Source organism: Talpa occidentalis, unplaced genomic scaffold (assembly GCF_014898055.3).
Source record: "Talpa occidentalis isolate TD23 unplaced genomic scaffold, MPIMG_talOcc4v2.1 talOcc4.14, whole genome shotgun sequence".
NCBI classification, from domain to species: Eukaryota; Metazoa; Chordata; class Mammalia; order Eulipotyphla; family Talpidae; genus Talpa; species Talpa occidentalis.
In genome coordinates this window covers 1,767,814-1,787,782 of record NW_023601433.1, presented here as the reverse complement: position 1 = coordinate 1,787,782, position 19,969 = coordinate 1,767,814, and the positions used below count along the sequence as shown (strand labels likewise).

At 65.2% G+C, this 19,969-nt stretch overlaps 1 protein-coding gene across 1 annotated transcript in view; it reads right to left on the bottom strand.

Annotated features, from left to right (window-relative positions):
* Positions 1 to 1,509: 1,509 nt before the first annotated feature.
* Positions 1,510 to 19,969, bottom strand: part of ADAMTSL3 (ADAMTS like 3) — a 71,268-nt gene continuing 52,808 nt past the window's right edge. Inside the window, exons 17-28 of the mRNA XM_037509960.2 lie at positions 18,354 to 18,546; positions 18,106 to 18,285; positions 16,844 to 16,997; positions 15,289 to 16,351; positions 12,068 to 12,195; positions 10,476 to 10,604; positions 7,390 to 7,572; positions 6,239 to 6,355; positions 5,687 to 5,870; positions 4,408 to 4,612; positions 4,022 to 4,122; positions 1,510 to 1,771 (exon numbers count right to left, since the gene is read on the bottom strand). Coding sequence (XP_037365857.2) covers positions 1,510 to 1,771; positions 4,022 to 4,122; positions 4,408 to 4,612; positions 5,687 to 5,870; positions 6,239 to 6,355; positions 7,390 to 7,572; positions 10,476 to 10,604; positions 12,068 to 12,195; positions 15,289 to 16,351; positions 16,844 to 16,997; positions 18,106 to 18,285; positions 18,354 to 18,546 — 2,899 coding nt within the window. The remainder of the gene's footprint in view (positions 1,772 to 4,021; positions 4,123 to 4,407; positions 4,613 to 5,686; positions 5,871 to 6,238; positions 6,356 to 7,389; positions 7,573 to 10,475; positions 10,605 to 12,067; positions 12,196 to 15,288; positions 16,352 to 16,843; positions 16,998 to 18,105; positions 18,286 to 18,353; positions 18,547 to 19,969) is intronic.

Sequence of the window (19,969 nt, the reverse complement as noted above, 5' to 3'; positions counted from 1 at the left end):
CGCTGGCCCTTCCCCGTGACCAGGCCCGGCCGGGCACAGCCTCCTGAGGTCACTGGGCAGCCGGTCTCCAAATCCAGAAGCGGCCCCGCCGTGAGGCTCAGCTCTGCGCTGCTGGGGAGGAGCCGCGGGTTGTGCCGGCCGACCCGTCCCCGCAGCAGCACCTCCCAGGCTCCCCTGCCCCAACGCATCCCCGGCACGGCGGCCCCATCCCAGGCCGCCGCCTCGGGTTGCCCGGCCGTCGCGGCCCGCCCCCCGCCTGACTCAGCGTCCCTTCCTCGCGCCCGCCCGGGGTGACAGCCGAAGCCCGCGCCTCACCCGCCCGCGCACGGGGGGCACGGAGACACCTGCTAAGCGCAACAAATACTGACTGCAAAAATCCTGTCTCATACCTACATTACTTTCTTATAATTTTTCCAAAATAAAATCCTCAGCAGTACTATCTTATGCATAAATTAGGTATAATAAGGCTTTGGTTTCTGTGTGTGTGCAAGAGAATAGCGCTGGGAAAAGTCTCCTTCACAGCTCTTGGAAGAAAGGTTTGAGCACAGTTCAAAGTCAGTAGAGAAGGAGGGTCCTTTCTGATTCCGAGGGCGCTGCCTGGATCCCTCCTGGGCCAGCCGTGTGGCCGCGGTGACGGGCCCCGCGCCCATCCGGGGTGCTGTCCCAGGCCAACCAGCGCCTGGTCAGGTGACAGGGCCAGGGGACGCCTGCTTTGCCCAAGGAGCCTGCAGGCTGTGGACGCCGGGCAGGGCTGCTCAGCGCAGGGGCCTCACCCCGCGGGGGCGGGTCCAGCTCAGGGCAGAGGCACGAGGTCGGGGTCAGGGTGGCCAGGCCCAGGGCGCCAGGGCGCAGGGCTGACTGCGGCCGCCTGGGGCCGACTGCAAAATCCGAGAGAGGCACCGCTGTGCCGGCCCACGACAGAGCGGTTTCTGACAGAGGCGAGTACTGTCGGGAAGAGGCGGTGCCGTGTCCTGGGTCTTCCCAGCGACGCCCCGCGGCCCCCCATCCCATCGGAGGTGCAGGCACTGCAGGCCCAGAGGCGCCAGCACATGCCACGGGAGCTGGGTCTGCGAACCCAGGAGGGGCCTGGGGGCCTGGACGACGTGGGATGGGGCCAGGAGGGGGGCAGGGTGGGCGAGGCCGGCAGGCTCAGCGCTCAGCCTGCAGTGGACGTCCCCGCCGTGGGCCCCCATGGCCCTCACAGCCCCCATGGAGCGGAGAGCAGGGCTCAGCTTCGGGAGGTCATGGACTCCCTGGAAAACTTAGGGGGCCAAGGACCCGCCCCTAGACCCGGCACACACGTCTGGGTTTTACAGAAAGTCTCGGGACGTGGACGCACCCACGGCTCCGTGCGCGGCTGCCTCTGCGGGGCCGAGGCCCAGGCCGGCGGGGCTGCAGGCGGCGCCGCGCTCCGTGGGCAGAGAGCAGCCCCGCGGCTCCTCCCAGCCCCCGAGTCCCTCAGCTGGCCTGACATCTAAGCCCCGCCACCAGCGGGCAGGAGGGGGCAGGTCAGGACCAGGCCGGGGGCCGCGGTGGCTCCTGCGGGGGGTGCGTGCTGTCACAGGGGAGCCCCAGGCAGGGCCGCCAGGAGGCGGGCTTCTCCGTCTGCAGGCAGTGCCGCCGGGCCACGGGCACGCAGCTCCTGGCGTGGACACAGTGGATGGTGCGAGACTGGACGCCCCGGCCGCAGGCCGCGCCGCAGGGCCTCCAGGGGCCCGGCCGCCAGCAGGCCTCGCGGGCCCCCGCGGAGCAGTTCCCGGGGAGGGCGGGTCTGGAAGGAAAGCAGAGGAGGAGGATGGAGAGCAGGTCCCCGCGGCCCGGGACAAGCCGGCGCCCACCGTGCTCGCAGCTTCCCGGGCCCGCGGGGCCTCCCTGGACACCGCCCAGGACCGGTCCTAATGCGCCGTGCCCCAGGGCGCGCTGCGGGGGGCCCTGCCGTTTCCTTCCTTTCACGAAAGCCCCATCTGAGCAGCTCGAGCCTCCCGCAGCTCCCTCCAGCCCGCGCCTTCTCTGCTCTGCTCTGCGCCTCCTGCTGTGCCGCGGAGGTGGGTGGCGCAACGGGGGCAGCGGCACGCCTGGTGGCCACAGGGCAGAGTGCGGGGCCCGGCAAGGGGGGGCGGCGGCCAGGCCTGGACACGCGGCGCTGCAGGCCAGGGCGTGGACCCTGGGCACACGGAGCCCGAGGCTGGCTCTCGTCAGCGGGCCGGGGCCGGCGTGTCCAGATGCACATTTGGGAGCGAAGGCCCTGGCGGCGGGTGGTGTGGGCCAGCGGCCGGAGCGTGGTGGGTGGAGGGGCGGGAGGAGTCCTCAGCGGAGGGCCAGGCTTGGCCAGATGAGGGGGAGGGTGGACACCGGAGAGCGGGTTTGAGAAACACGCAAAGAGCCAAAAATGTGTAAGAAGGCGCCCGCCACGTGGGACTGCAACGAGCCACGCGCGCGTCTCTCTCCATCAGGTTGGCAACGCCTTTGCAAGCCTGACCAGCGAGGGCCGTGGTGGGAGCGGGCCGCACCGCTGGGGGACACGCAGCCGCCCTGCGCATGGGGCCGGGCGGGGCCTGACCGGGGCAGGCAGGTGCCCCTTGGCAGGGGATGAGGCGCGACCCCACAATGAAGGGGAGGAAGTCGGTCCCGGAACCGAGCTGGCGAGTCTGAGGGCCAGGCAGGAGACCCGCGGGCGGGAGGGGGGAGCCGGCTGCTCCCCAGGCAGCTGGCCGCGCCCAGGCTCCGGCTGCCGTGCGCATCTGTCCAGGAAGCCCCGGCGCTTCGCACTCAGCAGGAGTCGGAACTTCCCCCGGGTGACGCCTCGCGGACAACCCGGGCCTGTTCTGCAGACCAGGCGGCAGGTGTGTGGGGGCGCACGGGGCCCTGGCTGTCCGGGGCCTGGTCTCCGGAGGAAGGAGTCGGGCACGCGGGCCCCAGGAACAGAGCTGCCCCACCCGAACCGCCCGCGGCTCAGGCCTTACACAGGGAGAGGAAGGCCTTTCTTGCTCAAGCGCCTGAGCAAGACAAGAGCGTGTCTCACCCCCCGCCGAGCTCTGCCGCAACCAGCAAGCAGGTCCAGGCAGACAAGGGGCACAGGACCGGGGGACGGAGCTGAACCCAAAGGCAGTCGTTCCGGCCGCTCCGGCCTTGTAGGGAAACTGCTGCCTAATCCCAGCACCCTGTTTTCCCTCTTGGGGCGTCTCCAGCTGGGGGTCAACTCCCGGTTACGCGTGACCACAAACAGTAGCTGGCCAGGGGGACTGCAGAGCAGTGCCCGCCAGCAGAAGGGCCGGTAAGGAGTCACGACTTAGCAGGTATCGCCACTGCGCGGAGCCTATGGGGGCTGGGAGCTGCCCGAGGGCGGGGTAGGTACCTCCTGGGGGCGCCGCAGCCCGAGTCAGATGCATTGTGGGGCGGACAGGGGACTTGCTCTGGTGGCCGCCTCCCAGCGCGGCCCAGGCAGTGTCTGGGGCACTGGAACAAAGCACAGGTGGGAGCCCCGTGAGCCGGCGGCCCCCAGAGGTACCTCTCAGGCCAGCAGCACCGCAGAGCTGCCCTGTGGGTCCAGGCGGGGGCGCAACCCAAGGGCCACACAGCCCTTCCCCAGAGCCCACAGCCTGGACACCCCTTCTGCCCTCCCCTGCGCAGAGCACAACAGAACGCGGATGGAGAGCCCTGAACGGCTCGCGCAGGAAGGCAGGGGCCATAGCGCAGACACACGCGGCTCGTGCCAGGGCCACCGTGCTCCCGCAGGACCGGCCATCACGGGAGCCGAGACCACAGTGCTGGCGCGGGTGTGAGGAGAGCGGCGCCTCGTGCGCTGTGGCGGGCATGGAGATGGGCCAGCCCCGTGGACACGGCTCGGAGGTGTCTCAAAAATATCAAAAAATGCCTGACCCAGCAATTCCACTCTAGGTGTTTATCCAAGAACGCACAGACTTATTATGAAGGGACACTGGAACTCTCGGGTCATCGCAGCACTTCTTATGGTGCCCAACTGGCATTTTGGAAAAGGCTGCCCTGGCTGCAGGGTGGAGACTGGGTTGGAGGCAGAATGGCAGCCACGGAAATAGCCTGAATGCCCAGCGACAGGTGGGCGGGTGAAGAGGTGGTATCTACACACAGGGGAATACTACGCAGCTATAAAAAGTGACAAAATCTTTGTCAAAAGATTTGTTGTTGCCATTTGCAACAACACGGATGGGGCTGAAGGGGGTGATGGTAGAAGAGAATTGTCATCAGGAAATAGACAAATACACTCTCAACACTCACCCGTGGTGCACAGACAGACAGAGGAACAGGCTAAACTGTGGCGCTTGGCTGCAGCTGGGAGGCCCCCGGGGAGTGTCCAGTGGACTGGGGTTGGGGGGGCCACAGGCACGCAGGGGCAGGTGTGCTCACACGCCCGAGGAGGTGTGAACCTACCTGGGCCACTGGGTGCCTGCCCCATGGGGCACAGGGGGCGCTGGAGCACGGCCTTCTGCCGAGAGGCCTGGGCCTGGAGGCGCATGCGCGGGGAGCTGTCACCTGCATGGTCCCTCGGGCTGCCCGGCGCTGGCACGTCACCTGCCGCCTGTGCACCCCACTGCCGCAGGTGGCCGAGCAGGCGGACCAGGCGCCCGCCACCCACCTGGAACAAGAGCAGGGGCTCAGGGGCTGCAGGCAGGTGGGGGGGTTGGGCCCGCGGGCCAAGAGAGGGGCAGGACCGGAGCCTCTCCTGAGGGATGGAGGGGCACGTGAGGCACGCGAGGGCGGCACTGCGGGGCCCGAGGGAGGCCTGTCCTGGAGCGCCTCTGTCCCCTCACTTATCCAGTCAGCAAATGCCGCTGGGCACCCCGAGCACGAGGCACCACTTCAGGCCCCGCAGGCGGACGCCACAGACACCAGGCAGGAAGCCGAGCTCGGTCCTAAGAGCAGCGAGAAGCTTCAAGACGGGTCACGTGGGTCACCGGGGCTTCTCTGTTGGTTCAGTTTATGGAGTAAAGGGCTTGAGGAGACACCCATGGGGAGGAGACACAGGAGACAGAGGTGGCTGAGACTCCGCACAGGGATAGATTCAAGTGGGCAAAGGGTTCTCGGAGAGAGGAGGCCCAGGTGAGCGGGGGCTTAGGTGAGAGGAGGTCGAGGTGGGGGGGAACCCGGTGGGGGGCAGGTGAGAGGTTGTCAAGATGAGAGCGTCCAGATAAGACAGGGTCCAGGTGGGGAGGGTCCAGGTGGTGGGCACCAGGTGAGGGGCCCAGGTGAGAGGGGATCCAGGTGAGGCAGGCCCAGGGGAGGGGCACCGAGGCGAGGGTTGTCCAGGCAGGGGGCATCTGTGTGAGGGTATCCAGGTGCAGGGCTGAGACCTGGGGCCCGGGGCGGGTCAGGTTTGGTGGCACAGAGTGTGGCTGGACATTTCACCCTTGACTTATGTCCCCTGTCACGCAGGACAGGCATTCCTGACTTTGCCTCAGGTGGCCTAGGGATGCACCGTGTGCCAGCTGAGGGTGTACAGGGATTTGACAGCACCGCCGGGCAGCCCAGCCACTGGCCAGCGCAAGGCCAGAACGTCCTTTCTTAGTGACTTTCAAGCCTGCTGTCCCGGCTGGCCAGCCCGCCACACCACCACGGCTGCGGAAGGCTCAGGCAGCTCGTGCTGAGCCCGTCACCAGGTCCAGCCCCGCGTCCCCAGCCCGCCGGCTGCCTGGGGGTAGTGGCCACATACCTGGAGGGGCAGTCCCGGGCGCAGCAGGGCTGGACCTCAGCTGGTGGCCTCGGCAGGTGCTCACACAGCGCCTCCCTCACCCGCTGTCCGTCGGCCATCAGGCACTGGTGTCTCCGCACGCGGGCTCCTACGGAGCCACAGGCAGCCGAGCAGCGTGTCCAGTTGCCACACCCCCAAAAGGGCCCTGCAGGTGGAGGCAGGCCCAGTGGCCGCGTGAGCCAAGGCGCAGGGACGGCAGTGTCACCTGCCCTGCACAGCATCGCATGGGGGAGGGGCCGCTGGGGCTGCCAGAGGCTCCCTGGGGGGCGGAGGTGTCCAGGCAGCGGCTCCTCCAGCTTGACACTGGTCAGCTCCCCGACCCCACGTGAACGCGCCACATGAGGGATCACGCGTTACAGGAGGAAAATGAAAAACCTGATTCCAGAATCCTAAGCAAATCTCCCCGCTGGTGTCCACACAAGGCGATCATTTCTCAGCAGGACACCAGCCTGAGGTGCCCTCCCGGGAGGGGCCAGCAGCCGAGGAGCCACCCGCCTGCCCGTGGGTGCCCACCTGGAGCAGGGTGCCCCCATCTGGGGCTGTTGCCTGCGGTTCCCTCCTCGGGTGTCTGGGGCATTGGCGTCCCAAGGCCCTCGGGAAGTGCCGCTTCTCTGCCAGGTGGTCTCTGCTCTGAGGACAGTGAGGGGCACGGGCTGGCCGAGGCGGAGCCAGCTCTCCTCCACGCAGGCGCTCAGGGAGGGCGAGGACCGGACGAGCTTTCCTGCGGGCTTGTGGGGGCCCAGGAGCCACTAACTGCTGAGGAGCCGCGCTTTGGCTATCTGCGGGCGCCCAGCCTCGCGCTCAGGATGGAGAGCACACTCCCGGGGCCAAGGGCCTGAGCTGCTCCCCTGCGGGGCTCTGGGCAGGAGCTGGACCATGGCATCAGGGCCCACTGGGCGGGGGCTCTAGGTGCTGGGCCGTGGGCTGGGGGAGCTTCCCGAGTGCCGGCCTCGGAGCCCCAAGAGGACAGGCCTGGGGCAGCTGTGAGTGGTGGGAACGGGAAGGTGCTCGAGGCCAGGGCAGGCAGGCGGGCTCTGCTCCCTGGGGGGGGCCCATGCCCACAGTCTCCATGCGCGCACACATGACACAGCAGGACTCTGTGCATGCCCGTGTCTGTGCATGTATGTGCACCACACACAGTGCATGGCAGAGCACGTGTGCCACACACATGCAATACAGGCACATGAGCATGCTGTGTGCGCACGTTACTATGCATGCTGTGCATGTATGCATGTGGTGTGGGCATGCTGTGTTCACGTGTACATTGTGTACGTGCATGCGAGTGTGTTGTGCATGCATGCACATGTGCTAGTCTGTGTGTTTGTTTGCACACGTGTTCTTGTGCACGTGTGCATGTGTGTGCTGGTCACAGGGCAGGAAGCCCACTAGCAGGAGCAGCTCCGTGCGGCCTCGCTGAAGGCTGGGGCCCTGCTAAACAGGCAAAGGCTGCACTGGAGGCTGCTGGTCTGGAGGGGACGTTGCTGCCCCTGAGCTCTCAGCAGCACAGCTGCAGGCGGTTCCCTCCCTGCGGAGAGCGGTCAGCGTGGGCCGAGCACTCACTACAGAGGCAGCGGCAGCGACCGTCAGGACCCCAGTGCTGGTCTGCTCAGCCAGCCCGACAGCAAGCTGATGGCGCCCTTCCGGAAGCACCCACGGGCACTCACCCAGCAGGCGGAGGGTGGAGGCGGCTGAGGTCGTGCCCAGGGCGTTGGCCGCTATGCACATGTAGCTCCCGCCGTCGTCGGTGGACACGCTCTGCAGCAGCAGGGACCCGCCGGGCAGGACGGTGGCACCGGCGCCCAGGGGGCCTCCTGTCCGGGACCACGTCACATTGGGTGCAGGGACACCTATGGGAGAAGCACAGGCGGGACAGGGCATAGCCCTGAGAACAACTCCAGGGCGGTCTGATGGGTGGCAGAGTCTCGCGTTCCAACCACAAGTTGCGGGCGGGACTGGTCACGTTATAGGGCGGTGGCGGTTCGGGTTTCTGTTTCTGTAGCAGGAGAGTGAGAGTGACTGATGGGCTGGCAGGCAGGGCTGGCAGGCAGGGGCCAGGAACCGCGACCCCAGAAGGGGCTCTGGGGTTGCGGCTCTGCGCGGCAGGAGGGCAGTCTGCTGTTGGGAGGCGCGGGAGAGCCGTGGGCTGCGGGGTGCAGAGACAGCAGACCCCAGAGGGCGGCTGCCACACCTGACGGGCACCAACACTCCTGCAGGGGCACAGAGGCCTCGGGGAGCAGTCGGAGTCCCTGATGCTTCTGGTAAATGCAGGCCTTCCTTGGACCGTGGGGCCTGGAAGCAGGGGTCCTGGGGGTGGATGGAACATCTGTGCCCAAATCTTGAGCCGTCTCAGCCATCTGCTGGGCTGGCGAAGACAGAACTCAGGGGAACCCCACTTGATCTGGGGGGGCATCTGGGCCTGTGGTGACCGGCTGTGGCGTCCCCTCCTGCGGCGGGCACTGGCTGGCGTGACCAGGGCTTTCCGCCAAAGGGGCTGCCACCAGGTGACGTGCATGGAGCGTGGCTGCAGTACCAGGTGCACCAGACGGCCCAGTTCCCCCCACAGCGCCCGCCGTTACTGCCCCTCTGACCGAGGAGGTGCCATCTGGGACAGCTGCCCTGTCCCTGAGGGCTTGTGCCGGTCCCAGGTCTCTTGGGTATTCCTGCCACAGCGGACGTCCCTCACTTCCCGCCCTTGCGCCGAGCGCTCACACCTGCGCAGTGTGCCTGGACCGCCTCAGCCGCGCGTGGGGCACCTCGTGTGGGCCCCGAGCTGGGCTGGGCACCTCACGGTCCCCGCGAGATGGAAGCAGGCTCTGTCCTGGCGCTCTGCGGCCACCCTGGCTCGGCCAGGCGACGGACACTTGGCCCTGTGCAGGCGGCTCCCTCGATGGTGTCTGGACGGTTCCTGGATGGGCTTCTGCCAGCGGTCAGCACCTGGACTTGGTGCCGGCGGCCTCCCCATCCTGCACCGGAGCTGCCAGCCGGGCATGGGCACCACAGGCCTCGGCAGCAGCACGGAGCACAGCGGGCGCCCAGCTCATGGGCCTCAGGCGGGGTCACGGGGTCCGTCGCCAGCAAGGCCGACGCTTCTGGCTCCTGGGTGTCGCCATCAGGCCGAAGACATCCTGTTTCTAGCTCCACCAAGTTTCTGAGTCTCCAAGTTAATACGTTGCCTGCGGCGTGGCCCCGACTCAGCTGTAGTGTGGCCGCCGCTCAGAGGGGCCCGCATACTGCCCGCGGGGTCTCACGTGGGGGTGTAAGAGCACCCTGAGAAACCTGGTCGAGAAGGGGCTCTGGGGTCGCAGCTGGAGCTGCCTGGTGCAGGCTGGGAGAGGGACAGGGTCCCGGGGGAGCCCTGAGCTGACCCTTTGGGACACATCCGGGGCGAGAGGGTTCTCAACAGTGGAGTGCGGGAGTGAAGGGCCTGGACACAGAGGAAGGGACAGCCGCGAGCTGCCCCCGTGGCGAAGGCTCAGAACTGCTCCAGACGCGGGACTCATCAGTATCGGCCGGCGGCTGCGCAGACTGTACGACGGCAGCACGATCAGACCATCGCCTCGTTTCTGGAAACTGAAGCTCCTTCCATTTTCTGCAACACGTACAGCGCGGAAGGAACATTTCTGCGCATGCGGGTTTTTACGTCACTGGGATTATTTTTAAGAACCAAAGCAGCAGACTGGAATCTGGGTCACAGGGCACCCAACCAGCTGTGCCTTCGCTCAGGGCCTGGAGGTGTCCGGGACTCCGAACGCTCACACCTGCTGGAAAGCCTCCACCCACAGGGTGAGCTCTGCGCCTCGGGAAGGGCCGCCTGCCCCGCGGGGCCTGGCCCCGAGCCCGTGGCAGCCAAGAAAGCCTGGGAGGCGGAGACGCCAGGGCCGTGGGGAGCAGAGGACACAAAGTTAAAAGCATTTCCCTGTTGGGGGGCTTCAGGGCTAACGCAGGGAAGCGCGATTTCGCCGATGTCTGGCTGCATCAGGAGCCTCTGCGACCAGGCTTGATGATGCCCTTGCGGGGCTGGGTTTTGAGGAGGTCTTTGTGGCACAAGATCATGTGGCCAAATCCCCGAACACAGCCTCGCCCCGGAGCGTGACCTCACCAGCTGCCGGTCTCTCAGAGTGTGGAAGCCAACGGCAGTGGCTGGACGGTCTGTGGTCCCGAGTTCCCCTGTAGCCTCCCCCCGAAACAGAGCTGGGCAGCACCTGTCTTGAGGGGCCGCAACCACAGGAGCTCCCTGAAACTTGGGAGCCCCTAGAGTCAGCTCTGCAAAGAGTGGAGGTGATGCCAGCAAACTGCAGGGACAAGGCACCTCAAAAGAGAGGCTCTCCCCTCCGCCAGCAGCCTCGAGAACGACCCCGGCCCCTAGAGTCCACGGCGGGCAGCGCCTGTGTAGACGGAGTCTCTGTGCCCAGGGGGCGGGCCAGCTGGAGGAGGCGGAATGGAGGAGGCGGATTGGAGGAGGCGGAATGGCCGGAGGGAGGCGCGTCTGCGTCTGAGTGAGCAGTGCAGCCGACAGCGCCCAGACACCACTCACCAAGCCCAGGCCCGGATGAATGGCCGGGGCCCGGCTGGCTACGTCCACAGGGAGGCTGACCAGCCCCTGCACTCTGCCACCACCTCCCTGCGTGGGTCTGCCCCCGTGAGCACCGCTGAGCAAGCGGTCAGGTCCTAGCCCGAGGGACTGGCCGGTCTCTGCCTCGGGGTGCCCCATCGTGGCAGGAGGCCGATCCGCTGCCCCAGGCCCCCTCACCTCGCACAGGACACTGGATGGTCACGTTGGCTCCCGGGGCCACCTCCACGATGCCTCCAACCACAACGGTCAGCCGGCCGGGCTCCGGGCTGCTGGTGTTTCTTTCAATAGACAAGATGACAGGCGCCTCTTAATTCAAAGGGAGCAGGAGACAACATTAGGGCCAAGCTGCTGCTCCTGGAAACCGAGCTGCATCTGCACCTGTGTGGAGCCTGGACCCGCCGGCACAGCCTGGGGGCCGCGGGCAGATGCGGGCCGGGCAGGGGCGGTGGACGGAGGGGTGGCACGTATATGGACAGACGGGCACGTGGGTGAACAGATGGACGTGTGCGTGCTGTGTGGGCGAGTGGTCAGGTGGGGGGGGTGAATGGACGGGTGCACAGACAGGCAGGCGAGTGGACGGAGGGCGTGGCGTGGTGTCCAGAGACTCCACTGCAGCAGCCACACACGGGCTGAGAGAATTTTCTACCCGAAACAGAGGGTCAGTCCCTCGTCCACAAGGTTCGGCAGCTCGGGGGGTGGGGGGGCGCAGGCAGGTGGGACGGGCCCCGAGGCCCTTGTGGGGCAGAGCAGAACCTGGCATCCCAGGACCAGGTGACCTGACAAGGGCACAGAGACTCGGGGTTGTTTCATGCCTGGATTTCCAGAACCACGGCCCTGAGCGTCAGCGTGTGAAGGCGCCGCGGCGCATGTGTGCTGGAGCTGGGGATGCTGATGGTGCCCGCTCGCCCCGGGCCACTCTCCCAGCACTGCAGGGCTGTGGGCACTAGGCGGCCTCTCAGGTGTCTCCTGTGAGCCAGGGCCGAGCTCCCGAAGGGTCTGAGCCCCAGAGGAGCCCGGAGGAGCCTGCTCTCCTGCCCTGCGCCTGCCCCGGCGTGGTTGCCATGTGCTGGGAGGCAGCTCTGGAGAGCGCACGGCTCTGCGTTGGGCCAGTGTCAGAGACATGTGGGCGGGCGTGGGGAGGTCGTCCTCTGAGGGCCTGACCAGCCTGCCTGGCGTGGACTGTTCTGGATGGACTAGGGGAGACTTTCGGCTGCTGGGGGGTGTTTAGCCCCCCAGGAAGTCCAGAGCCGCTGTTTTTTGGAAAAAGGGGGCTCGCAGGAGGGACAAGCCAGCCGGGCGAGGCTGAAGCCTCCTCGGGAGTGTGTGTGGGGGGCTTGGAGTCCACCCTCAGACCGGGATCCTTGGAGTCAAGGGGCCCCCACGCCCTGCCAAGGGGTGGCAGGCGCCCGGCTCCCCCAACACACCCCCGCAGGTCCTCCCGCGAGCCGGAAGCCAGAGCCGCAGGGCGCCACCTGCCTCTTGGGAGAGAGTGGAAGTCATGGCTTCCTGAAGGGCCCCTGCACCCGAGGCTGAGGAGGAGGCGGGGCCGCCCCAGGGGACGGCCCGAGCTTGCAGGATGCGCGCACGGGTAAACTGTCCAGCAAGCTCCGATGCTCGGAAAGGCGTTCACCGGAGGGTCCCTCAGAAGGCGCGGCCCTCAGCACCAGCCTCACAGGCCACGCTGCCCTGCCTCCACCCGCACCGCAGGGGGGCCCAGAGACCCTGCTCTGGCAGTGGGGTGCCCTGTGCTGCCCCAAGCCCAGGCTTACCTGCGAACAGCACGGGGGAGCTTTCTGCATCTGAGCCGAGAGGGCTGGCCACGGAGCACCCATACACCCCCTCTTCTGCCCTTGTCGGGTCCCGTATCTGCATCTTCCCCTTCCCGTCCCAGGTTATCCTGCAGGACAGACAGCAAGGAGGGTCCGCGTCGACTCAGGGCACGGCAAGTCAGAGAAGGACATTGCGCAGCCCAGCCGTGGGTGGCCGGGACCCCGGGCTCTGGCCAGGCACCAGTGCTGGATGGTGTAGCCCCTGCAGGACTGAGGGACCCTGCTCTGGGTTTAGACCCCGCAGGGCAGCGGCAGGCGTGGAGACCCTGGCGACTCTGTGCACTGGGCTTGGCTTCGCCGTCCGCCTTCTCTAAAGGACAAGCTGCAAACCCCTTATTTTGGTGGCTCAGTGGGTGAGAATGCGGAGCCCAGCCCCCCACCTCCCACAGGCCTGGGCCTCGCCGGCCTGTCCCAGGTTGGGGAGCACCAGGGTCCCCTCGGCCCTCACGCCAGCTGCTGCTCTCTCTAGGGCGTGTGAATATGAGTGTGTGCCCGGGTGAGCGTGTGTGCCTAGGGGGCACCCCCACCAGTACGGTCTGGGGTGCCCAAGCGGCCACTTTTTTTTTTTTTTAAAGATTTATTTATTTATTTATACAAGCACGGGGTACAGTCAGAAGCACGGGAGGGTGAGAGAATTCACCAGAGCCAGAGCGGGGAGCAGAGCAGGCAGAAGGACCGAAGTACACCGCTGAGGGGAGCAGCGGGCGGCAGGAGAGGTCTGCGCGCCATGTGGACCCTCCTCCGGTGGCCGGGGAGCAGCCGGGGATCGAACCGGCGCTGCGCAGAGCAGCGGGCAGCTTCGCAACCCAGCGTTCAACCGCTGCGCCACCGGGGAGGCCCGGCCACTTTTTTTTTTAAGCATATATATTTTTTTATGAATTCCCTCTTAGGAATCTTTTTTTTAAAAAACATTTTTATTTATTTATTTATTATTTATTTATTTATTTATTATTTATTATACATGCACTGGGTACAGTTAGAAGCGCGGGAGGGTGAGAGGATCCCCCAGAGCCAGAGCGGGGAGCCGAGCAGGCAGAAGGACCGAAGGACACTGCTGAGGGAGCAGCGGGCGGCAGGAGGGCTGCGCGCCATGTGGACCCTCCTCCGGTGGCCGGGGAGCAGCCGGGGATCGAACTGGCGCTGCAGAGGCTGCGGGCAGCCTTGCAACCCAGCGCTCAACCGCTGTGCCACCGGGGAAGCCCCCAAGTGGCCACTTTTGTCCCAGAATCCAATGTGACAGGAACGCACACCTGATTACAGATTTGGGTACATGGCAGGTTTTTTTTAAATGAACAGAATGAGCCGGCCAGGTCAAGGAAAACAATAGACACAACTAGTTACTGATGTTAAGCTAAGGTTTCGAGAGAAAATCAGAATTCTGGGGTGCTGGTGTCCTCCCCCAGGCGTCGGCACTTCCCAACCCGATGCCCTGCCCAGCGTGGAGCTGCTGGGGAGCCCAGACTGGCCTACGTGGCTTCCGTGTTTCCTGCACAGACCAGCAGCCCTGAGACCCCGGCGCTCTCTGTGCCCCTCTTGGCCAAGAGCCCCCGGAGGGACCTGGGGTTCCTGGGTTTCTGTCCAGTCTGACCGCCTGTTGTGTGGCCACCCAGTGTCTGCCTCACTGACCGGCGCGGGGCGCGGCCCAGGACAGAGGCGCCTTCTGTGCGGCATGGCTGAGTGCGTTGGCGCCGGGAAGGGCGTCAGCTCCACCCAGACAGTCCCAGTGACAGTGAAGAGCCACATTCTCCCGGGCTGCTGTGGCCCCGCTCGAGCGCAAGCCCAGCCGCGCCAAGACTGTTCAGCTGTGCAGGCACAGCAGGCCCAGGCCTCGGCCCGGCTTCCACAGCCCACGGCCTGCCCAGTGCAGCACAGGACGAAGGGAGAAAATCCACGACCGCCAGAGCGTCCTGCTTTTGCAGTGACCACGTGCACGAGGCCACACTTCCTTCATGACCTGCAACTGCTGCCCCCTCGCTCAGACCCAACGCAGGGGCACGGGCGGGGCCCGCTGGGGGTAAACCGGACTGCAAGCGGCGCTCGCGGGCGTGAAGCGACGGTGCCAGGAGGCTGTTTTGGGAAATACCGCTCTGCAAAAGTCCTGTTATTCGTGAGAAACGTCACGGGCGTATGACTGTATTTTTTAAATGGACGAATAAACAGGTTTTTAGAATGGTTCTTCATTTTAATTTCCAACACGATAAACCCGAACCACAGGCTCAGTTACTGGAGCGTCTCGGGCCCGGTCACTCCCAGGTGGAAAAGGGTCCGAGGGCGGAGGTTCGGGGGCCGCACGGGCTGTGCAGAGCTCCAGCGTGGGACACCTGACACTTCCCACCTTTTGATTCGATGTCACCGCCTAGTATTATAAAGCACTGACTTTTACCGAGATTTCTTGTGATATTTCACAGTTAGGCCGCTGCCCGAAAGACAGGATAAAAATAAAACTGACATTTTTTAAGGACCTTCTGTTCTGAAAAACAACCTAACATCTGCTGTTTTGTTGCTGATTTAAACGCTCCCTAGAGGCAGACCGCGCGGCCGAGCCCTCCACGCGGAATGAAAGCAGCAAGAGCCGGGGCCTGCAGGCCGCAGCCTGTCGGATGCGGGGCTGTGTCTCCGCCCAGGTCCGAGCCAAGTGACGGAGCGTGGCCATTACACAGCAATCACAGCAAAGCAACCGTGGCTCCATAGTGTCAAAATGTCCCAATATCCCAAAAAGTTTTCATCTTTATCCTTTGGATTAGATGGATTTTGCAACAAACACAGAGATCGGGCGGCCCAGACGTCACCCACACCCTCCTTCCGAGGCCACCGTCTGTGTGTCTCCGGCGCCCGGGGGGTGTCCAGCACACTCGTTCCCACTGGCCTTGGACGCGGGGCCCTCTCAGAGCTGCTGGCCCACCCCACACCATGGGGCCGCCGTGAGCGCCTGGACGTGAGGCCTGGGAGGGCACGGGGAAGCCCTGTGTCAGTGTGGGCCGGGCTAGCTGCATGACCCGCACGGCGGCCCTGGGAGGACGCAGGTGCCTGGACACACGGTGCCCGTGCAGACAGCTGCACGCCCGGCGTCTCCTTGCAAGCCCTGCTGACAACACTGCAAGAAGGAATGTGAAGCGCTTCCCAAGGACGGGGCAGTGGGGATGGCTGCTCTGCGGACTTACTTCCTGGAGGACTGCAGCGATGCTCCGTCCTTTGTCCAGGCGTAGGTGGCCTCACTGGGGGTGGCCAGCTCGCACAGGAGGCTGATGACCCGCGTGGCCTCCGTGATGTACACCGTGCCTCCAATTCTGGAGTGGACGGTCCTGCTGAAGGTGACGGAGGGGCCCTGGCGTGACCGCCTCAGCACAGGCGCCTTCGGCCTGTGGGCCGGGCTGCCCCAGTGTCCCCTGCGCAGGCTCTGGGGCACACTGTTGGCACTGCCCCTCAGCTGGGCGGCGGGCGGCACTTCTTCCTGGCTGTCCCCCTCGGGCAGGCGGGCAGGCGGTGCGGGGGCCAGGCTGGCCACCAGTTGGTAGATGAGCTGGGAGGCCAGGTCGTCGCTGACCTCCCCAGTCTCCAGGAGCCGGCTCATGTTTCTGATCAGATCGTCGAACTGGGCGGCGTCCATGCTGTAGGCGCCCTGCTTGAGCGCGGCCTCAAACTGCATGTCCAGGAGTCCCCCGGGGGCCGAGGCCTCCGCAGAACTGGGGCAGCCGCCCAGCAGGGCCCGCAGGAGAGGTGGCCGCCCAGCCTGCCCAGCATCCGGGTTGAGCTCGTTTCTGCTCCTCCACATCTGCCTCATTTGGTGCCACGTGGCCCCCAGAGAATCGGCGTCAGGACGGGGTTCCCCCGGGCTGCCCCCGCTGGGCTCTGGCGGCGCCACAAGCCGGTTGTCAGTGCCGATGAGCTTGAGCACGAGCGAGTCCCGGGCTGGGCCGGCCACGCACTGGTACGTGCCCGTGTCGGGGGCCGCTAGCCCCTGGATCCTCAGGGCGCCGGCCCTGGTGACACCCAGGCGCGCGGAGCTGTGCAGGCAGCGGCCGTCCTTCTCCCACCGGATCAGCGACTTCTGGAACCTTCTCACGGGGCACCTGACCACCAGCGACGTGTTGGGCAGCAGGTAGGCCCTGCTGCCCACAGTCAGGCTGACGCGCTTCTCCTCCCGCGTCTGGATGTAAACCCTCTGGACACCGAGGATCTGGGGTCCCTGCTCCCCAAGTTTGGGCTTTGTGTCTGGCTTCACTTCTGCTGGAGGGAAGAGATGGAAACACCCACAGGCGTGTCGGTGACACGGCCCTGCAGCGCGCTCCCAAGACTGTGGCTCCACAGATGTGCCTTTTCCCTCTTTTAAAACATTTGAGATCAAAACTTGCGTCACGATGTGACCTGTGGGGGGCAAACCGCCCAGTTTCCAGGCCTGCAGCAGCAAAGGCTGCGGCGTGGACGGATGGCATGAAAACACGCGAGTTGCTGGACACAGCGCTCTGTGGGGAGGCCCTGGGGGCACTGGCTGGACAACTCAGGGGCACCCTGGTTGGCCAGAGGAACCCCTGGGGCCCTTTGGGTGGCTCACGCATCCTGCAGGGCCAGCGGACCACTGGTCGGGAACAGGCTACCCCAGCTGGTTCCAGCTAAAGGGCAGGGAGTGCTCTGACACCACCCCGCCTGGCTCAGCCCAGGTCGAACCCAGGCACTGCAACATAGACTGGCTGCCCACAGACCGAGGCCCCCACTTACCGGGGCAGGCGGGCATCTGGCAGGGCTGCACCAGCGGGGGCCCCGGGAGCCCCCGGCACATCAGCTCACTGACCGCCACACGCCGGCCTTTGGCCGTGAGCTTCTGACACACCTGTGTCCTCCGCTGGGTCCCCGCACCACAGCTCACGGAGCACTGCAGGGAGGAAGCACGGCCTGAGCACTGCCCTGGGCACACAGGAGGGAGCACGGCCTGAGCACCATGCCCGCCACGGGCACTTGGAAGGGAGCACGGCCTGGGCACCACACCCTGAGCACACAGGAGGGAGCACCACCCCGGGCACTCGGGGGGACGCAGGCATCCAGGCACCAGGCTGGCCCACGCCGTGGATGGTGTGGAGGGCGCTTCTCTCCCTCTCTGGCTTTTGCCTCCCCCTCCCTTCACCCCTCGGCAGCTCCTCTCCGCCCTCCTACGTTTCTTTCTATGCGTCATCGATTGTTGGGGGCTTTTCTGGGTGCAGGTGCTCCGTGCCCGTGTCGGCTAAGTTCACACAGCGTGGCCTCCACTGGAGGGAGGCGCCTCAGGCGGTGCCCCCGCCCCCCAGGAGCCGTACTCCTCCCCAGGAGGCCCCATCCTCTCCTCAGAGCAGACCTGACCGGGGCCAGGGTGTGCCCTCCCGGGGGCGGTGCTGGGCCCTCGCTGGGCCGCCTCTGCCAGCTCCTCCCACCGCCTGCTTTCATCCGTCTGCTGTGCTCCCCGAGCCGCCGGCAATCCCGGGTCTCTCGACCGTGAGCACCCCCAGCTTCTGGCCTGCCCTGCACCCGCCGGCTCTTCACTCCTGCTGTCATCACCCCGCTCCCGCTCATCCACTGCGGGCTGTTCCCATCTCTCGCCTTCGTCTGTCTCATTTTATGACGCCGAGTTCTCTTTCACCTGCCGCGGTGGCTGCGCCCTGCACGCTCAGCGCGCGCCGGGGGTCGCGCTCCTGGGAGCACGGCGGCCTCTTCTGTGCTCGAGGGCCCGTGAGAGACAGGGCGTTTCAGGCGGCGCTCACGACGGGCGCTCCCTGGGTGCGCGAGGGGCACCGGGCCCTGCTGTGGCTCTGAGGTGTACCTCCTGGCTCCATCTGCCATGGCCGCGGCTGCTTCTCCCGCAGCCATCACTGCCCAGGCTTGGCCGGACAAGTAGGAAGCGGATACCCCCAGGCTGGCCCAGTGCCCCAGACCCCTGCACCCAGGCCCGCGCCCCTGCACCAGCCCTGACCTGGAGGAAGGACCGAGCCAGACGGAGGCCAGGCGCATACCTGGGACCAGTTCCCCGGGCTCAGGTGAGGCGGGCACTCAGTCCTGGCACAGGATTTGTGGGACGAGGCCCTGGGGCCTGGGCAAAGCTCGTCTGGGAGGCTCAGGGAGCTGCCGTCCGTCAGCAGCTGCCGGCAGGTGACCCTGCGCCGCTGGGTGCCGGCCCCGCAGGTCCTGGAGCACTGCGGAGAGAAGGGGCGGTCGGCGGCAGGGGCGGGCGCAGCGGGCTCTCCCCCGGGGCGGGGCCCACCTGCTGCCAGTCCTCCACGTGCCAGCGGGGCGGGCAGTCGTACTGGCTGCAGGCTCGCAGGGTGTGCGGCTTCTCGTCTCCGCACTCCTCGGAGGCGGCGGGGGGCTCCCCAGCGTGCAGGCACAGCACGTCCCGGCTCTGGATTCCCACGCCACAGGTCGCCGAGCAGGGCCCCCACGCGCCCGTGCGCCACCTGGAGGGACAGACGAGGGGCTGAGCTGCCCCGGGGCCGCGGGCGCTGCAGTTTCAGGCCCCCTGGCTCAAGACTCACCCCCCGGAGCCCAGCCCATCACGGGCGGGAGGAACACAGGAAGAAACACGCGGGTGTTTAAGGACGTCCCCTGCTCGGGAAGGACCAGCGGGAAGGGAGGCGTCTCCCGCCCTGCCCACCGGGCTCGCAGCAGCCCGCCCGCCTCGCCAGAGCCTGCGCACGCGACGGACAGGGCATCGGGGCGGCAGGTGTTACAAGGCACACTCCAGGGAGTTTTCAGGGCACCTGGACTTATTTGGAATATCCCGAAAAAATTCTTTTAAGATAGAATTTACAACACACGCGCACACAGATGTGTTTCCTTTCCAATAAGATCTCGGAAAATTCAGGTTTTCTCATGAAACTGCTGTAAGAATGAAGAAAGCAAGCAGCTGCTTTTGCTGAATTTTCCGTTTCCAACAAGGAAACGGACACGTGAAAGGACGCCCCAGGACGGCGGAGCCCCGTCCCCGACGGTGCCGCCCCTCTCCCCGACTGCTGGTGGCTGGCGGCAGAGAAGCCCTAGTCTCGGCTCTCTGACTTTGTGGCTATTTAATTCCTAGTCCAGTGAATTTTTAGCCATAGAAACATTTGCCATAGAGACGTTTCTCCAGGAAAGAATCTTTAAATGCTTAAATGTACTTAAGGAGATGTTTACACTCCAGCATAGTCTGTAAAAGCAACCAATATTAATTGAATTTAAATTAATTAAACCTAAGGGCCTCCCTGGTGGCGCAGCGATTGAGCTCTGGGTTGCGAAGCTGTCCGCAGCCTCTGCAGTGCTGGTTTGATCCCCGGCCACCGGAGGAGGGTCCCACATGGCGCGCAGACCTCTCCTGTCACGCCCGCTGCTCCCCTCAGCAGTGTCCTTCGGTCCTTCTGCCTGCTCTGCTCCCCGCTCTGGCTCTGGTGAATCCTCTCGCCCTCCCGTGCTTCTGACTGTACCCAGTGCATGTATAAAAAATAAATAAATCTTTAAAAAAATTAATTAAACCTACGAAATGGGAGGAAAGGTCTCAGGCCTAATATTAAGGGTAAAATAAATAATTGTCCATTGATACAGCACAATTCTAGCAGCCACTAAAATAAGAAAACAGCAATTGTCATTGATACAGAAATACATTCATGATTTTTTAAAAAGGTTTATTTATTTTTATACAAGAGCTGGGGTACAGAGGCGCAGAAGGATGAGAGGACTCACCAGAGACAGAGCGGGGAACGGAACAGGCAGACTGACGAAACACACTGCCGAGGGAGCAGTGGGTGCGACAGGAGGGGTCTGCTCGCCATGTGGGCTGCTCCCTGGTGGGCCGGGCACTCGAGCTGCAGTCTGCGGATTGCTTCATAGTGCGGGGCTCAACCCCTT